Below are 14,713 nucleotides of genomic sequence, written 5' to 3' on the forward strand. Positions count from 1 at the left end.
ACAGAAACTCAAATACAAGTCTCCCCACTTCCCTACCCCCCCCCCCCCGGGACACATTGAGCTAAACGCAGCATTCCTTGGAATCTGGCTTACATAAAGAAAGGATAATTTCATATATTTTTCTTTTGCCTTCACGTTACCCTTGTAATCACAACAACACGAGACAGAGAAGCACTTGAAATGCTGGGGGGGGGGGAGAGAGAATCCCAAAATATTCTTATCACTTCAAGCGGATAGTCGTAAATGTAGAAAGGGGGGCCCTGAGGATACACACAAGGCCGTGTTAAGTCAATGAAGACCCTAAAAAGGTACACGTGATGCTGGAACGTACCGTCAAGTCGCAGCCGACTTATGGCGACCCCCGTAGGGTTTTCAAGGCAAGAGACGTTCAGAGGTGCTTGGCCATTGCCTGCCTCTGCATAGCAACCCTGGTATTCCTGGGTGGTCTCCCATTCAAGTGCTAAGCAGGACCGACCCTGCTTAGTTTCTCAGATCTGATGAGACAGGGCTAGCCTGAGTGATCCGGGTCAGGGAAAAAGACAAGCCGAGGTGGTTTGCTATTGCCTGTCTCTGCACAGAATAGAAGAAGAAGAGATTGGACATATACCCTGCCCTTCACTACCCAAAGGTGTCTCAGAGCGGCTTACAAACGCCTTTCCCTTCCCCTCACCACAACAGACACCCTGTGAGGTAAAAGAAGAAGAGATTGGATTTATACCCCACCCTTCACTCCCCAAAGGAGTCTCAGAGCGGCCTACAAACTCCTTTCCCTTCCCCTCCCCACAACAGACACCCTGTGAGGTAGGCGGGGCTGAGAGAGCTCTGACAGAAACGGCTCTTTTTCAAGAACAGCTCTTATCAGAATTACGGCTTGCCCAAGGTCATCCAGCAGCTGCACATGGAGGAGTGGGGAATCAAACCCGGTTCTCCCAGATTAGATTCCACGCACTTAACCACTAGATAGAATTCCTGGACGACAGAGATCAGTTCCCCTGGAGGAAATGGATGCTTTGGAGGGTGGACTCTATGGCATTGTACCCCACAGGGGTCCCTGTCCTCCCCAGGCTCCATCCCCAAATCTCCCAACCTGGATCTGGCAACTCTACCCTCCCATCCGCCGCCAGTGACCACGGGGGGGGGGGGGCACCGGTACCCCAACCTATTCACAATATTCTTAAGTATGCTAGCTGGAATGGGGTTAAAACCCTTGCAATGGACAGAAGATAAACTGGCAAAAACAGGAAAGAATTGCTTCAAAAAAACCCTGCTTCAGCTGTTTGGGGCCATTATCTTGGCACTGTGTTTGGTTGTTTATTGCATTCCCCACCCCACCCCACCCCAGGATCACATGCTGTTTGAGGAAGGGGCCTCCGTTTCCAACCAGGAAACATAAAAGAGCTGGCTAATTTCCGCCTGTATTTTGCCATGCTCTCAAAAATATGCTTGTCTATGCACTACGGGGCTCGATAACAGGTTTTCTGTGCGTTGCAATTTTTCAGATGTATGATTTTTAAAATTTTTTGTTCTGCAACAGTTTTTTTTTGGGGGGGGGATTAGGCGCTATTGTATTAGTTAGCTGAAATTCAATAAAAACCCTTTTCTCTCACTGCTGTGTTCAGGCCAACACTTCTAGGTCTCTGAGGCCACATGCTTTTAACTCTGCCTTGGGTGCAAGTAGACAGTCCTTATATAATAAGAACGGAAGAAGAGCCCTGCTGGATCAGACCAGTGAGGGTCCATCTACTCCAGCATCCTGACACACACAGTGGCCAGCCAGTTTTTCTGGAGGGTCAACATAAGAACATAAGAAAAGCCCTACTGGATCAGACCAGTGGCCCAACTGGTTCAGCATCATCTCTCACACAGTGAAGTACCAACCAGTTCCTCTGGAGGGCCAGCAACAAGGCAGAGAGGCCGAGGCCTTCCCCTGATAAGAACCTCAGAAGAGCCCTGCTGGGTCAGACCGGTGAGGGTCCATCTAGTCCAGCCTCCTGTCTCATACAAGGGCCAACCAGTTCCTGTGGAGGGCCAACAACAGGGCAGAGAGGCCGAGGCCTTCCCCTGATAAGAACACCAGAAGAGCCCTGCTGGGTCAGACCAGGGAGGGTCCATCTAGTCCAGCCTCCTGTCTCATACAAGGGCCAACCAGTTCCTGTGGAGGGCCAACAACAGGGCAGAGAGGCCGAGGCCTTCCACTGATAAGAACCAAAGAAGAGCCCTGCTGGATCAGACCAGTGAGGGTCCCTCTAGTCCAGCATCCCGTCTCACACAGTGGCCTGCTGGTTCCTCTGGAGGACCAACAACAGGGCAGAGAGGCCGAGGCCTTCCCCTGATGTTGCCTCCTGGCTCTGAGATTCAGAGGATTAGTGCCTCTGAATGTGGAGGTTCCCCTCAGTCACTGCGGCTACCATAGTAGCCGTTGATAGAGCTCTCCTCCATGAATCTGCCTGATCCCCCTTTAAATCTTGTGGCCATCACTCTTGCAGCCAATTCCACATTTTAATAGCATTTTAATATCCCTTTTCTCCTCTGACGTCTTTTCCCATGTGGGTGCCCACCTGTTACCGGCCTCTTTTGCTCCTTCTTCTCGTCCAGACCTCCACATCTTCTCCACGCCATCAGCTATGCCTCTCCCTGGCTCGAGACAAACCCCCTTCTCCTAATCACAGCATCTATTTCTTCCTCTTAGCCTTTCCTGGACCAGACTACCACGTCCGTCGTTCGTACATCCGTCACTTCGGCGTTCCTCCAAAGCTGAAAGCGACCACTTTTGTAAGCGGCCATTGCTATGCATCGGCCAGTTTGGTGTCACGGTGAAGCGCGCAGACTCTAATGTGGGAGAACCGGGTTTGATTCCCCCACTCCTTCCACTTGCAGCTGGCTGGATGACCTTGGGTCAGTCACAAGTTCTCTCAGAGCTGTTCTCTCAAGGGCAGTTCTCTCAGAGCTCTCTCAGCCCCGCCTACCTCACAGGGTGTCTGTTGTGGGGAGGGGAAGGAGTTTGCAAGCCGCTCTGAGACACCTTTGGGTGGTGAAAGGCGGGGGTATAAAATCCAATCTCTTCTTCTTCGTCTTCTATCTTTCCTCCAGTCCTACATGCATCTTCAAGGAACCATCTTACCTTTTATGAAATTATACATAAAAACAGGCATGATCCCAAGAGTCAGCCCGTGAAAGGCCACATGGTTCCACTGAGATCGCCTTTTCAGCTAGCTGCTCTGCAGACGTCATCCTCAAAAGCTCTACTGAAAAGGATCTGCAAGTCCAGTAGCACCATAAAGATAAACAAGGTTAGAGCCTAGAAGCACCTTAAAGGTCAATGATTCCAGCCCAGTAGCACCTTAAAGAGCAACAAGATTTCCAGGGTATAAACGTTTGAGAGTCAATGTTCCCTTTTGACTCCCTTTGTATCTGATGAAGGGAGCTTTGATTCTCAAAAGCTAATACCCAGGAAATCTTGCTGATCTTTAAGGTGCTGCTGGACTCAAATCTTGCTCTTTTCCTGTAGACCAACAGGGCTGGCCACAGGCCCATAGCTACGGTGGGGCTTTTGGGGGCTTCCCCACCCCCTTTCTTAAAGGGACAGCCCCACAAGAATTTCTCCTGTAAATGCTTTTTTCAGTCATTTCTAAACATTTTTCTAAAGGCGTGCGCTCCTTTAAGCAGAGTAGGGTGCTGCAGTTGACTAGTTCTCGCACTGAGCAAGGGGTTTGGAGTAGGTGACCTCTAGGATCCCTTCTAACTCCATGTGTCAAGAAACATGTCCCCTTTCAGAGAGTTTTCCTGCCTAAGTGTGAGCTTTCTTGACAATGGAAGTTATCATCCCCGCCTGCTGGCTTGTGATCAGAACTGTTGCTTAACTTGAAGCAGCTGAGAACTGTCATCTCAAGTGGCTGACAGCTTGCAATTTAGAGACCTATCCTGGTAATAGCTTTCTATTGGCTAAATGGCTTTTCTTTCTGCACTGAGAACTTCGGCCCCACCAGAAAAAAGATTGCCCCCAAAGCCACAAAATCCTGGCTCCCTGGCTACCCACCTGAAAAGTATCAGATGACTGTTGCCATTCAGCAAGCATTAGCCAGACAGAGCCTCACATCTCTGATTTCACCCCCACCTTAGGCTCTCAACAGCTGAAGATGCTGTATAGCGTTGGCCTGCAAGCTGTGAACTGATGAAGCTGCAAGGGCGCCTCTCTGCCTTGCCTGCTGCCTCTGCTAAGCCTCCACTGAAGATACCTGCTTTGTATGTCCTACCTTGAAAACGCATCTAGTTATTCCAAGCATAGGGAAACACCCCAGAAAACATTTTAATATGTATATCGGATTACCTCTAATTGGGACCCAAATCCTTCACCACACCCGGCTATTTAGTCTCATCAAGTAAAGTAGATCCTCCCCCCAGGGGGAAAAATTAGTTTGGATTTTAGTTCAGGCCAGCAAATTATTCAGAGACACATTTTTTTGCGAAATGTTCATTGCGCAACTTCAGCGATCAACACAATCATGCACGCCCCATATGAAAGCTTAGGAAGCGACTTGCTCTCGGCAGCTGACGCGCAATGAAAATGAAGCGACTAAAAATGCATAACAGTCGTACATTTTCCCTGCTTCCCAGGAATCGCGAACAGGTTCGGGAGAATGTGTGTAATGGGACTGTCTGGTTTCCAGTGCATCCTGAGAAGAGTGAGGTGGCATGAAATTTCACAGAGAACTGACATGAAACGTCAAGGAAATTAGGTGAAGGGAAGAAGCACTTCCCTATGACTGCCCCGCACCAGATTTCATGATGGACATTTTTTGAAAAGGCTTGGCTTGTTTTTTTAATGCAATACCTCACAGCGCACCAAAGTCAAATGTGCATCTTAAAGGGAATCCCCAGCACATGGATGAGCCGGGGTCTTGAATTCTCTCTCTTGAGGTTCTGCTGCATGGCTGTTAATAGTCCCGGCAATCTCTAACCAAGGTCCAGCGACTGGGTCCAGTGAACGGAGCAAGCTTTGATTATAGGCAAAAGAGTGAACTGGAGAGAAAGGGGCACTTCTGTCACACGGTGAGAAGCCAATTTAGATACTGGACGATGTGTCAGATGGAGGCTACGTAATTCCGAATTCTGAATTTACCCCCATGCCAAACCACTTCACCTGGCCCGGTGACCCAAAGGAGCTTTAATTACGGGCAGCAGTGTGGTTGGAAGCACAGTTCCTTCTAAGTTGTGCTAGGGGGCGCTGGTGCACAACATTTCAGAGGCCAGCTCAGAGGAGTTCTGCTTCCGCTCACAACTAGTTTCCATAGGAAGGTAGGAGCACCTCCTTCTGGAGCCCATAGAATTGGACCCCCTGGTCCAATCTTGTTGAAATTTGGGGTTTTCAGGTTTTTTTAGAAAAGGCACCAGCAGCTATGCTGCAAATCTGGTGCTTCTGCCTCAAAAAACAGGTCCTCCCCACGAGCCCCAGAAACCCCTGGATCAATTCTCCATTATAGCCTATGGAGGCCAGGTCTACCAATATAGTGGATTGGGGCAGGTAGACCTGTTCTCTGGAAGCCAGGTCTATCAATATAGTGGAAAGGGACAGGTAGACCTGTTCTCCGGAGGCCTGGTCTGCCCCTGTAGAGGACAACATTTTGTGTGATGAAACTGGACTTGATCGTGTTTTCTCTCATAATGTTTCAATTATTCTTAAAATATAGTTTAGATTTCGTTGAAAAGAATTCACTCTGAGATTTTTACAAGGGTATGGAAATAATCTTCTAAAAATAGTTTACAGTAGTCGAATGTAGACTTGCTCACAACTTTAGTGCTACTAGCTTTTTTTGCCCTCTAGGTAGAATTTCTGCTCACAACACTGTGAAGCTTAGAGGGAACACTGGTTGGACGTAAAGGAGCACTTCCTGTCACATGATGAGAAGCCACTTTAGATGTCTGACAGTGTGTCAGAATGCAGCTACGTAACCTCTAAATCTGAATTTACCCCCATACCAAATTACTGGCCCATCAACCCAAGGAAGCTTTAATTATGGGCAAGACAGTGATTGGAGTTAAAGGGGCGCTTCCTGTCACATGATGAGAAGCCCCTTCAGATATCGGACAGTGTGTCAGGACAAGCAACGTAATTTCTAATTATGAATTTACCCCCGTGCCAAATTACTGGCCCAATGACCCAAGCAAGCTTTAACCGTGGGCAAGAGAGTGACTGCAGTTAAAGGGGCACTTCCTGTCACATGACCCACGTTAGATATTAAGACAGTAGGACCGAATCAGGCTACACGATTTCAGATTCTGAAATTAGCCCACACTGATCATTAGTAGCGATTGAGTGTTTCCAGGAGGAGTATTTGTCCGGGGAAACTAACCGAGAATAAGGCCAAGTTAGAGTCCCGGTGGCACCTTTAGGACCAACAAAGGTTTAATTTCGGCCAAGCTCTGAAATCTCAGAGTGGGGAAGCGAAGTTCAGTTCCCAACGTGTTATGCATTCGTTTGCCACCGGCGCATGGAAGCAGGCGACGCCACAAGCCCCTGCATGCATTTCAGCAACGCCACGATATATTAAATGGTGATAGCAGATGCCGCCATATACCTCTACTAAGGTCATTCTCAGAGCACTGACAGGTGAAGGCTCAATATCCACCAGCTGAACGGCATTAAAACTCTGAATGTCAAGAGGTTGCGCAAGGACAGAACACACACACACACACACAACACAACACAGTTAGAACTGCAAGGCAAACACAGTTAGGCAAATACGGTTAGCAAAGGAAATCTCAGCCCATTTGACTCTTCAATACCCTTGGGACTTTGGGGTAAACAATTTCTTTCGGACTCCTCTGGGCAAAATTAAACTGGCTTATCTCCTGGGTTGAGGAAGAAAGCCAGAAGATAACACCACGGACTTCCAAGGACAAATTTGCTGCTCCTAGCAGGTCTGGCTATCTGGTCTGAGTCTGCCTTCCGTCAAAGGGCTGAACTGGACACAGATCTCCCCGCTGAGTTTTGCATACCAAACAGTCGCAAAGGAGGTCTTTCCTCAGAGTCCCCTACCCTCACCCCCCCCCCAGGAGTAGCATTTGGAGGAGACTGGTGGGCTGCGGTGGGAGGGAGGAGGCAGGAAAGTTCCATGTGGCCATTAGAAACCTCGGTTGGGACCAAAACCATAACTGCTTCTAACCTTTCTATACATCAATGAAGCAGCTTTACACTGAATCAGACCCCTGGTAAGGTCAGTCTTTATTCAGACTGGCAGCCGCTCTCCAGGGTCTCAGCTTGAGGTCTTTCACATCACCTCCTGCCTGTTCCTTTTAACTGGAGATGCCGGGGATTGAACCTGGGGCCTTCTGCATGCCAAGCAGATGCTCTCCCACCGAGCCACAGCCCCTCCTCACGGCTCTCCAGGTTCTCAGGCATCCTTATCACCTGATGCCAGATCCTTTAACTGGAGGTGCCAGGGATTGAACCTGGGGCCTTCCGCATGCCAAGCAGATGCCCTACCACTGAGTCACCATTTAGCTATCCACCTTAACGTAAGAATCCTCAGGAACCATGAACCACTGTAAATATTTGGGCACAGATGGGCAATTGGACAGTCGCATAAGAATGTAAGAAGACAAGTACAACCATGCCGGACTAGACCAAAGGCTCATCTAGGCGAGCATCCTGTCTCACACAGCAGCTGACCAGCTGCCGCTAGGAGGCCCGTGAGCATCTCCTGCCCCTGTTCCCCAGCAACTGTTACCAACTGGAGCAGGGGTCTATCAGTGGCTATTGGCCACAGGGTATAGATGGAACACTCTGTCTGGGGCAGGGATGCTCTGTCTTCTTGGTGCTTGAGGGGGGGCAACAGTGGGAGGGATTCTGGAGTTCTGGCCCTGCTGGTGGACCTCCTGACGGAACCTGGGTTTTGGCTACTGTGTGACACAGACTGTTGGACTGGATTCGCCATTTGCCCGATCCAACATGCCTTCTCTTAGGTTCTTATGACAAGTAGCTATTGACAGTCTAACCCTCCAAGAATTCATCCACTCCCCTTTTCAAGCCTTCCATGTTCGTGGCCATCACCACAGCGGGTTCAGAGAATCTGAGTGCAGAACGTCCTATCGAGGATGCCTTCAAAGCTGAGAGGTCTCCCACAAAACAGCCTCGACTCTGCACATTGTCCCCATAAACTTAATGAATTCTAACATCAGACGACCTCTGCTGGATCAGACCAGTGAGGGTCCATCTAGTCCAGCATCCTGTCTCACTCAGTGGTCAACCAGTTCCTCTGGAGGGCCAACAACAGGGCAGAGAGGCCGAGGCCTTCCCCTGATAAGAACACAAGAAGAGCTCTACTGGATCAGACCAGTGAGGGTCCATCTAGTCCAGCCTCCTAGGTCTCACACAGTGTCCAAGCAGTTCCCCTGAAGGGCCAGCAGCAGGGCAGAGAGGCCGAGGCCTTTTCCTGATAAGAACCTCAGAAGAGCCCTGCTGGATCAGACCAGTGAGGGTCCATCTAGTCCAGCCTCCTGTCTCACTCAGTGGTCAACCAGTTCCTCTGGAGACCCAACAGGAGGGCAGAGAGGCCGAGGCCTTCCCCTGATAGGAACCTCAGAAGAGCCCTGCTGGATCAGACCAGTGAGGGTCCATCTAGTCCAGCCTCCTGTCTCACTCAGTGGTCAACCAGTTCCTCTGGAGGCCCAACAAGAGGGCAGAGAGGCCGAGGCCTTCCCCTGATAGGAACCTCAGAAGAGCCCTGCTGGATCAGACCAGAGAGGGTCCATCTAGTCCAGCATCCTGTCTCACACAGGGGCCGACCAGTTCCTCTGGAGGGCCAACAGCAGGGCAGAGAGGCTGAGGCCTTCCCCTGATAAGAACATCAGAAGAGCCCTGCTGGATCAGACCAGTGAGGGTCCATCTAGTCCAGCATCCTGTCTCACACAGGGGCCGACCAGTTCCTCTGTACGGGCAACAACAGGGCATAAAGGCATTAAAGAGGGTTAGTGAGGACCCAAACTTCAAAACAAGCAAGGCGACGAGCAGGGAGTGAACCACGCAAAAGGCACAACTGTGAGTTTCTTGCAGCAATGGAAACGCTGGCAAAGAAACCTATTCTCTACCCATTCCAAGGTGGGCAAGCCAACAGAATTTTCAGCAAGCTTTATTCTTGATTCTGCTAGTCAAAAGTCCCATCCAGATGACCAAATCCTATGACAATCATATATTGGACCTCATGTCTGCAAGCAGGCCTTGTCTGCATAAGAACACAAGAAGAGCCCTGCGGATCAGATCAATGCTCCACCTAGTCCAGCATCCTGTCTCACATGGTGGACAACCAGTTCCTCTGGAGGTCCAGCAACGTCCAGCAACAGGGCATAGAGGTGGAGGCTTTCAAAAGAACATAAGAGCCATGTTGGATCAGACCAATGACCCATCTAGTCCAGCATCCTGTCTCACATAGTGGCCACATATGGCTTTCCCCTGATAAGAACATATAAGAAGAGCCCTGCTGGATCAGACCAGTGGTCCATCTAGTCCAGCATCCTGTCTCACCCAGTGGCCATACAATACATGAATCATGCAACTGTGATAAAGAAGCATTCACAATTTTTTATCTAAAGATGTTATACAAAAAAGCCGCCCTGAGCCTCTGGGGAGGGCGGGATATAAATGTAAATAATAAATAAATAAATAAATAACATTAATTTCTGAAGTGATTATTACAGAAGATAATACAATAGAACAGAAGCGAAAAGGCTTCCAGGTGGTCTCTGGATTGGTGCTGCCGTTTCGACAATATGTCTTCCTCTGACCAAAAATTGTGCCAATCAATGCGAAGTATGGAGTTCCTCAAGCAACATCTCTAGTTCTAGAAAAAAGTTCTCCCAAAAGGGCTGAAGTAAAAGCTTGAACACCACCATCCCGCCTTTTCGCTTCTGTTCTATTGTATTATCTCCTGTAATAATCACTTCAGAAATTAATGTTTTGTATAACATCTTTAGATAAAAAACTGTGAATGCTTCTTTATCACAGTTGCATGATTCATGTATTGTAAGTTCTCTGGACTGTGACCATCTCATTGTTTGTCACCCAGTGGCCAACCGGTTCCTCTTGAGGGCCAACAACACCACATAGAGGCCAAGGCCTTCCCCTGATGTTGCCTCCTGGCTCTGGGCTTCAGAGGTTTAGTGCCTCTGAATGTGGAGGTCCCCCTCAGCCACCATGACTAGTAGCCACTGACAGACTTATCCTCCATGAATCTATCTAATCCCCTTTTAAAGCTGTTCCTTCTTGTGGCCATCACAACATCCTCTGGCAACGAATTCCACATTTTAATCACTCCCTGTGTGAAGAAGTATTTCCTTTTGCACACCCTGATCTTGGAGCACAGAGCCCACACCCATGAGCCCAACGCAAGTGCCTCCTCCTGGTCCGAAATGAGAACATCAGGCTGGGTGTACGCAACAAGGGGAAGCGGGTTGGGTTGATCCTAAATCCCCCCAATGTCCTGGATTAAAAGATCCCCTTCGCACAGAGTTAGCTATTTTTGAGCCCACGGCTTTCATGCAGTTCAAGCCCAAACTCTGCGCTGGATGGAAGCCCTTCCAGTTTTCTAGCCATGCCAAAGAGATGCTGAGAAGCTGTGCTAGGCTACGGGACTTGGGAACAGCACGCTAGTTGGGCCCTGCCTGTGGAAGCATGGATTTTACAGTTCACTCGATCGTGCCCGAGAGCAAGTCTGCACATAGCAGTGAGTAGACCTGAATCCTGCTTACAGAACAGACCCTCTGGATTGCTATCTTTCCCAAGGACGGGATAAATGAAAACTTAAATCTGTTTGTATTAAAGCGATGCTCTTACGGTGTCACTGTCGCAGGGCTGGAACTGGAAAGGCTGTGGTTTATGGAACACGGAGTTCTCTTGCAAGAACAGCTGGAAACTGTAATCTCGCACTACCTGAAAGAGACAACAGACAGGTTTACAGGGTTTAAGAACATAATAAGAGAAGCCAATGTTGGGTCAGGCCAATGGCCCATCCAGTCCAACACTCTGTGTCACACAGTGGCCAGAAATACCAGGTGCCCTCAGGAGGGTCCACCAGTGGGGCCAGGACACTAGAAGCCCTCCCACTGTTGCCCCCCCCCCAGCACCAAGAAGACAGAGCATCTTAAGAACATAAGAGATGCCAATGTTGGATCAGGCCAAAGGCCCATCCAGTCCAACACTCTTGTGTCACACACAGTGGCCAAAAATACCAGGTGCCCTCAAGAGGGTCCACCAGTGGGGCCAGGAACCTAGAAGCCCCCCCCCTGTTGCCCCCCCCCCCAGCACCAAGAATACAGAGCATCCCTTGCCCCACACTGAGAGTTCCTATCTATACCTTGTGGCTAAGAGCCACTGATTTATTTATTTATTTATTTATTTATCACATTATATCCCGCCCTCCCCAGTGGGCTCAGGGCGGCTAACAAGGGCAGGGTAATTAGCCATGCCATAATTAAACATAATAAAAACATCCAACACTTAAAACAATGGTGCTCAGTCAATTACTAATCTCATACGTCCAGGATAGAATGAACACAGTTCCAGGTGGTACTCCCATGATATTAATGCCCAATGGCGACGGCTTATTGGATCTTCTTTACGTTGTCCAGGTTCTTCCTCAGGGCCTTGTCGGTACATCCTTTAAGGAACCATGACGATGGCGGAATAGTGGGGCGGCAGCTCCTACTCAAAGGCCTGGCGGAAGAGCTCCGTTACCTTCCCACCAAAGTGGTACTTATTTATCTATTTGTAATTTCTTGCTTTCGAACTGCTAGGTTGGCAGGAGCTGGAACTAGAGACAGGAGCTCACCCCGTCTTGCGTTTTAGTGAAAACGAAGATTCAGAGAGAGTCCTTTACACATATTATAACATTACATGGATACAATGATATTCATTTGCTGATTTAAACCCCCCCCCCCAGTAGCCCCAGGCTGAGGGCCAGTGTGGGGTAGGAGAAATGCCTGCCGCCTGAGTGGGCAAATCCAGACTTTCCTACCCATAAAGCTGCCACACCCAAGGCTTCACTGCAGTCCTTCCCAAACACTTTGAAACAAAGCAGGCTTGAGAGAGATTGTAGAAAAGCTGTGAGGAGACCCTGGAAGGTGTACAAATGCATCACGGATGCTGTGCAGAAGCAGGAAAAAAAGACCCACTTCCCAACACCGAACCTGAGGCAAATAACCTGTGTGGAAAGTGTTTTATTACACTTTTATCCCACCTTCCCCCCCACATAGTTCAGGGCAGTGTACACTATTCTCCTGTCTTCCATTTTACCCTCCCAGCAACCCTGTGAGGTAGGTCTGGCTGAAAGAAAGGGACTAGCCCAAGATCACAGATTTGGAGGGGGGGGATGCAAATCTGGGTATCTCCGGTCCTAGCCAGTTTGCTGTAGCGGCTGGGACTCTAATCTGGGAGCACCGGGTTTGATTCCCCACTCCTCCACATGCAGCTGCTGGTGTGACCTTGGGTCAGTCACAAGTTCTCTCAGAGCTGTTTTCTCAAGGGCAGTTCTCGAGAGAGCTCTCTCAGCCCCACCTACCTCACAGGGTGTCTGTTGTGGGGAGGGGAAGGGAAAGGAGAAGAAGAAGAAGAGAAGAGATTGGACTTATACCCCGCCCTTCACTTGGAGTCTCAGAGCGGCTTACAAACTCCTTCCCCTTCCCCTCCCCACAACAGACACCCTGTGAGGTGGGTGGGGCTGAGAGAACTCTGAGACAAACTGCTCTTTATCAAGGACAGCTGTGCCAAAGCTTGTGACTGACCCAAGGTCACATCAGCAGGTGCAAGTGGAGGAGTGGGGAATCAAACCCGGTTCTCCCAGATCAGAGTCCGCGCACTTAACCGCTACACCAAACTGGCTCTCAAAGGAGTTTGTCAGCCGCTCTGAGACTCCTTTGAGTAGTGAAAGGCGGGGTATAAATCCAATCTCTCTCTCTCTCTTCTAGTCAAACCACTTCACCACCCTGGCTCTCTTAAATTGCCAGCCGGATCATCTGTCCTGCGGAATTCTTGTTCGGTGCCCTGAAGCCAAGAAAGACTTGAGCAAATGTCATGAAGCCGAATCAGGCACTCTGCTTGCTTTTCCACTGCAATGTCTGATGCACCTCAAGCAAGTGATGCACTAAGCAAACATTTCTATTGAAGGAGTGAGGAGATCCCATTACACCGCTAGGTCTGGCACGTGCCCACCTGGCACCCAACGCAGTACAGTGGGTCATAGAGAGAAACCTGATACAGTTCCTTGTACATATGGCTTACATAAGAGAAGCTGATGTGGGATCAGGCCAATGGCCCATCCAGTCCGCTTCTTTAGCTTTGCTGCAGCAGATGGGAGGAAACGGCCCCAAAGGCAGGACAACTGCTTCCCCCACACCCCCCCAGGCAGAACATTATGATTGCTACCGAAGTAGATCAGACCCACTTCCCTTATGAACTGCAAGTCTCAGAAAAGATATATTTGCTTCCCTGGCTGACACCTACGCAAACGACAGCCAAGGTGTTCCGTACGCGACGCCTTTTTTGGAAGCATGATGGATTAAAGCTGCCAGCCCAGAAAGAAAGAGAATGTGCGCGACATTAGTGCTTCCTGGCAAGGAGCACCGCTGAATACAAAGTGAACATTCACTCTCCGGGATATCTGCTTGGACAGGGGCCAGCGATGGGGAGCGCGTGACCCCGATATTACAGCAATCACAGCGGGGCTACTGATCCTCTCCCGAGCCCAGTCCAAACGTTTTGACCTTTGAAACCCAACACGGCTTGGGACCAATGTTCCCTCTAAGCTGCGGAGTCTTGTGAGCAAAAATTCTACTTTGTGAGCTACTGGCATGAAAGCTGTGAGCGAGCGATTTGGCTCCTGCATAGATTAGTTTGCTCTGGGGCCCCATCCTTCCTGAGCGGAGACAAAGATTTGTGAGCTGGAGGCTAAAAAACTGTGAGCTAGCTCACACTAACTCAGCTTGGGACCAGGGTATCTGTAATGTATCCGCCATTACCACGTGCGCGACCGTTGGGCCATGCGGTCAAGCACAAGCCCAGAGCTTCGTTCCTGCAGAACAATAGCGGAGCGGATCCTAGCCCGCACCAACCAGAGGGCCAGGTCCGCGGCCGAGAGCCAATGGGACTCTCGGCCACTGTAAATAACCTATAGGGTCACTAGGGGGTGTGTTTTGGTGGTGGGTTTCTGAGCATATATACCGGCCTGCGTGCCGGGGTTTCTTGTCTTGTTCTTCACGTAATAAAGTACTCCTTGCTGAATCACTCCACGTTTCCGAGTACTTTTCAGTATCTGAAGGGCTGCCTTCTCCTGTACATTCCTGCCTGAGAATTCAGATCTCAGGGAGAGGCGCTCCTGTCTGTCCCATCAACTGCTCGTTTGGGGGGCTGGTATGTCAGAGAGGGCCTTATCGGTGGCAGCCCCACGGTTATGGAACAACTACCCCAGGGAATTGCACCCGATCTTTAGGAAGCAGCTGAAGGACTGCGATTGGTTACGTTTAGTAGCAGTCCTGAGTAGTGACTTTAACACATGGAATTCACTGCCACAGGAGGTGGCGGCAGCTACAAGCATGGACGACTTCAAGAGGGAATTGGATAGAAATCTGGAGCAGAGGCCCATCAGTGGCTATTAGCCACAAAGTATAGAGAGGAGCTGCGGTGGCTCAAGTGGTTAAGACGCTGAACTGCAGGCTGTGGAAGGTC

At 49.7% G+C, this 14,713-nt stretch overlaps 1 protein-coding gene across 1 annotated transcript in view; it reads right to left on the reverse strand.

Annotated features, from left to right (window-relative positions):
* Positions 1-14,713, reverse strand: part of FCHSD2 (FCH and double SH3 domains 2) — an 86,412-nt gene that overhangs the window by 60,697 nt on the left and 11,002 nt on the right. Inside the window, exon 3 of the mRNA XM_015418253.1 lies at positions 10,829-10,924. Coding sequence (XP_015273739.1) covers positions 10,829-10,924 — 96 coding nt within the window. The remainder of the gene's footprint in view (positions 1-10,828; positions 10,925-14,713) is intronic.

Source organism: Gekko japonicus, unplaced genomic scaffold, assembly GCF_001447785.1.
Source record: "Gekko japonicus isolate JY-2015 unplaced genomic scaffold, Gekko_japonicus_V1.1 scaffold3521, whole genome shotgun sequence".
In the NCBI taxonomy this organism is placed as follows: Eukaryota; Metazoa; Chordata; class Lepidosauria; order Squamata; family Gekkonidae; genus Gekko; species Gekko japonicus.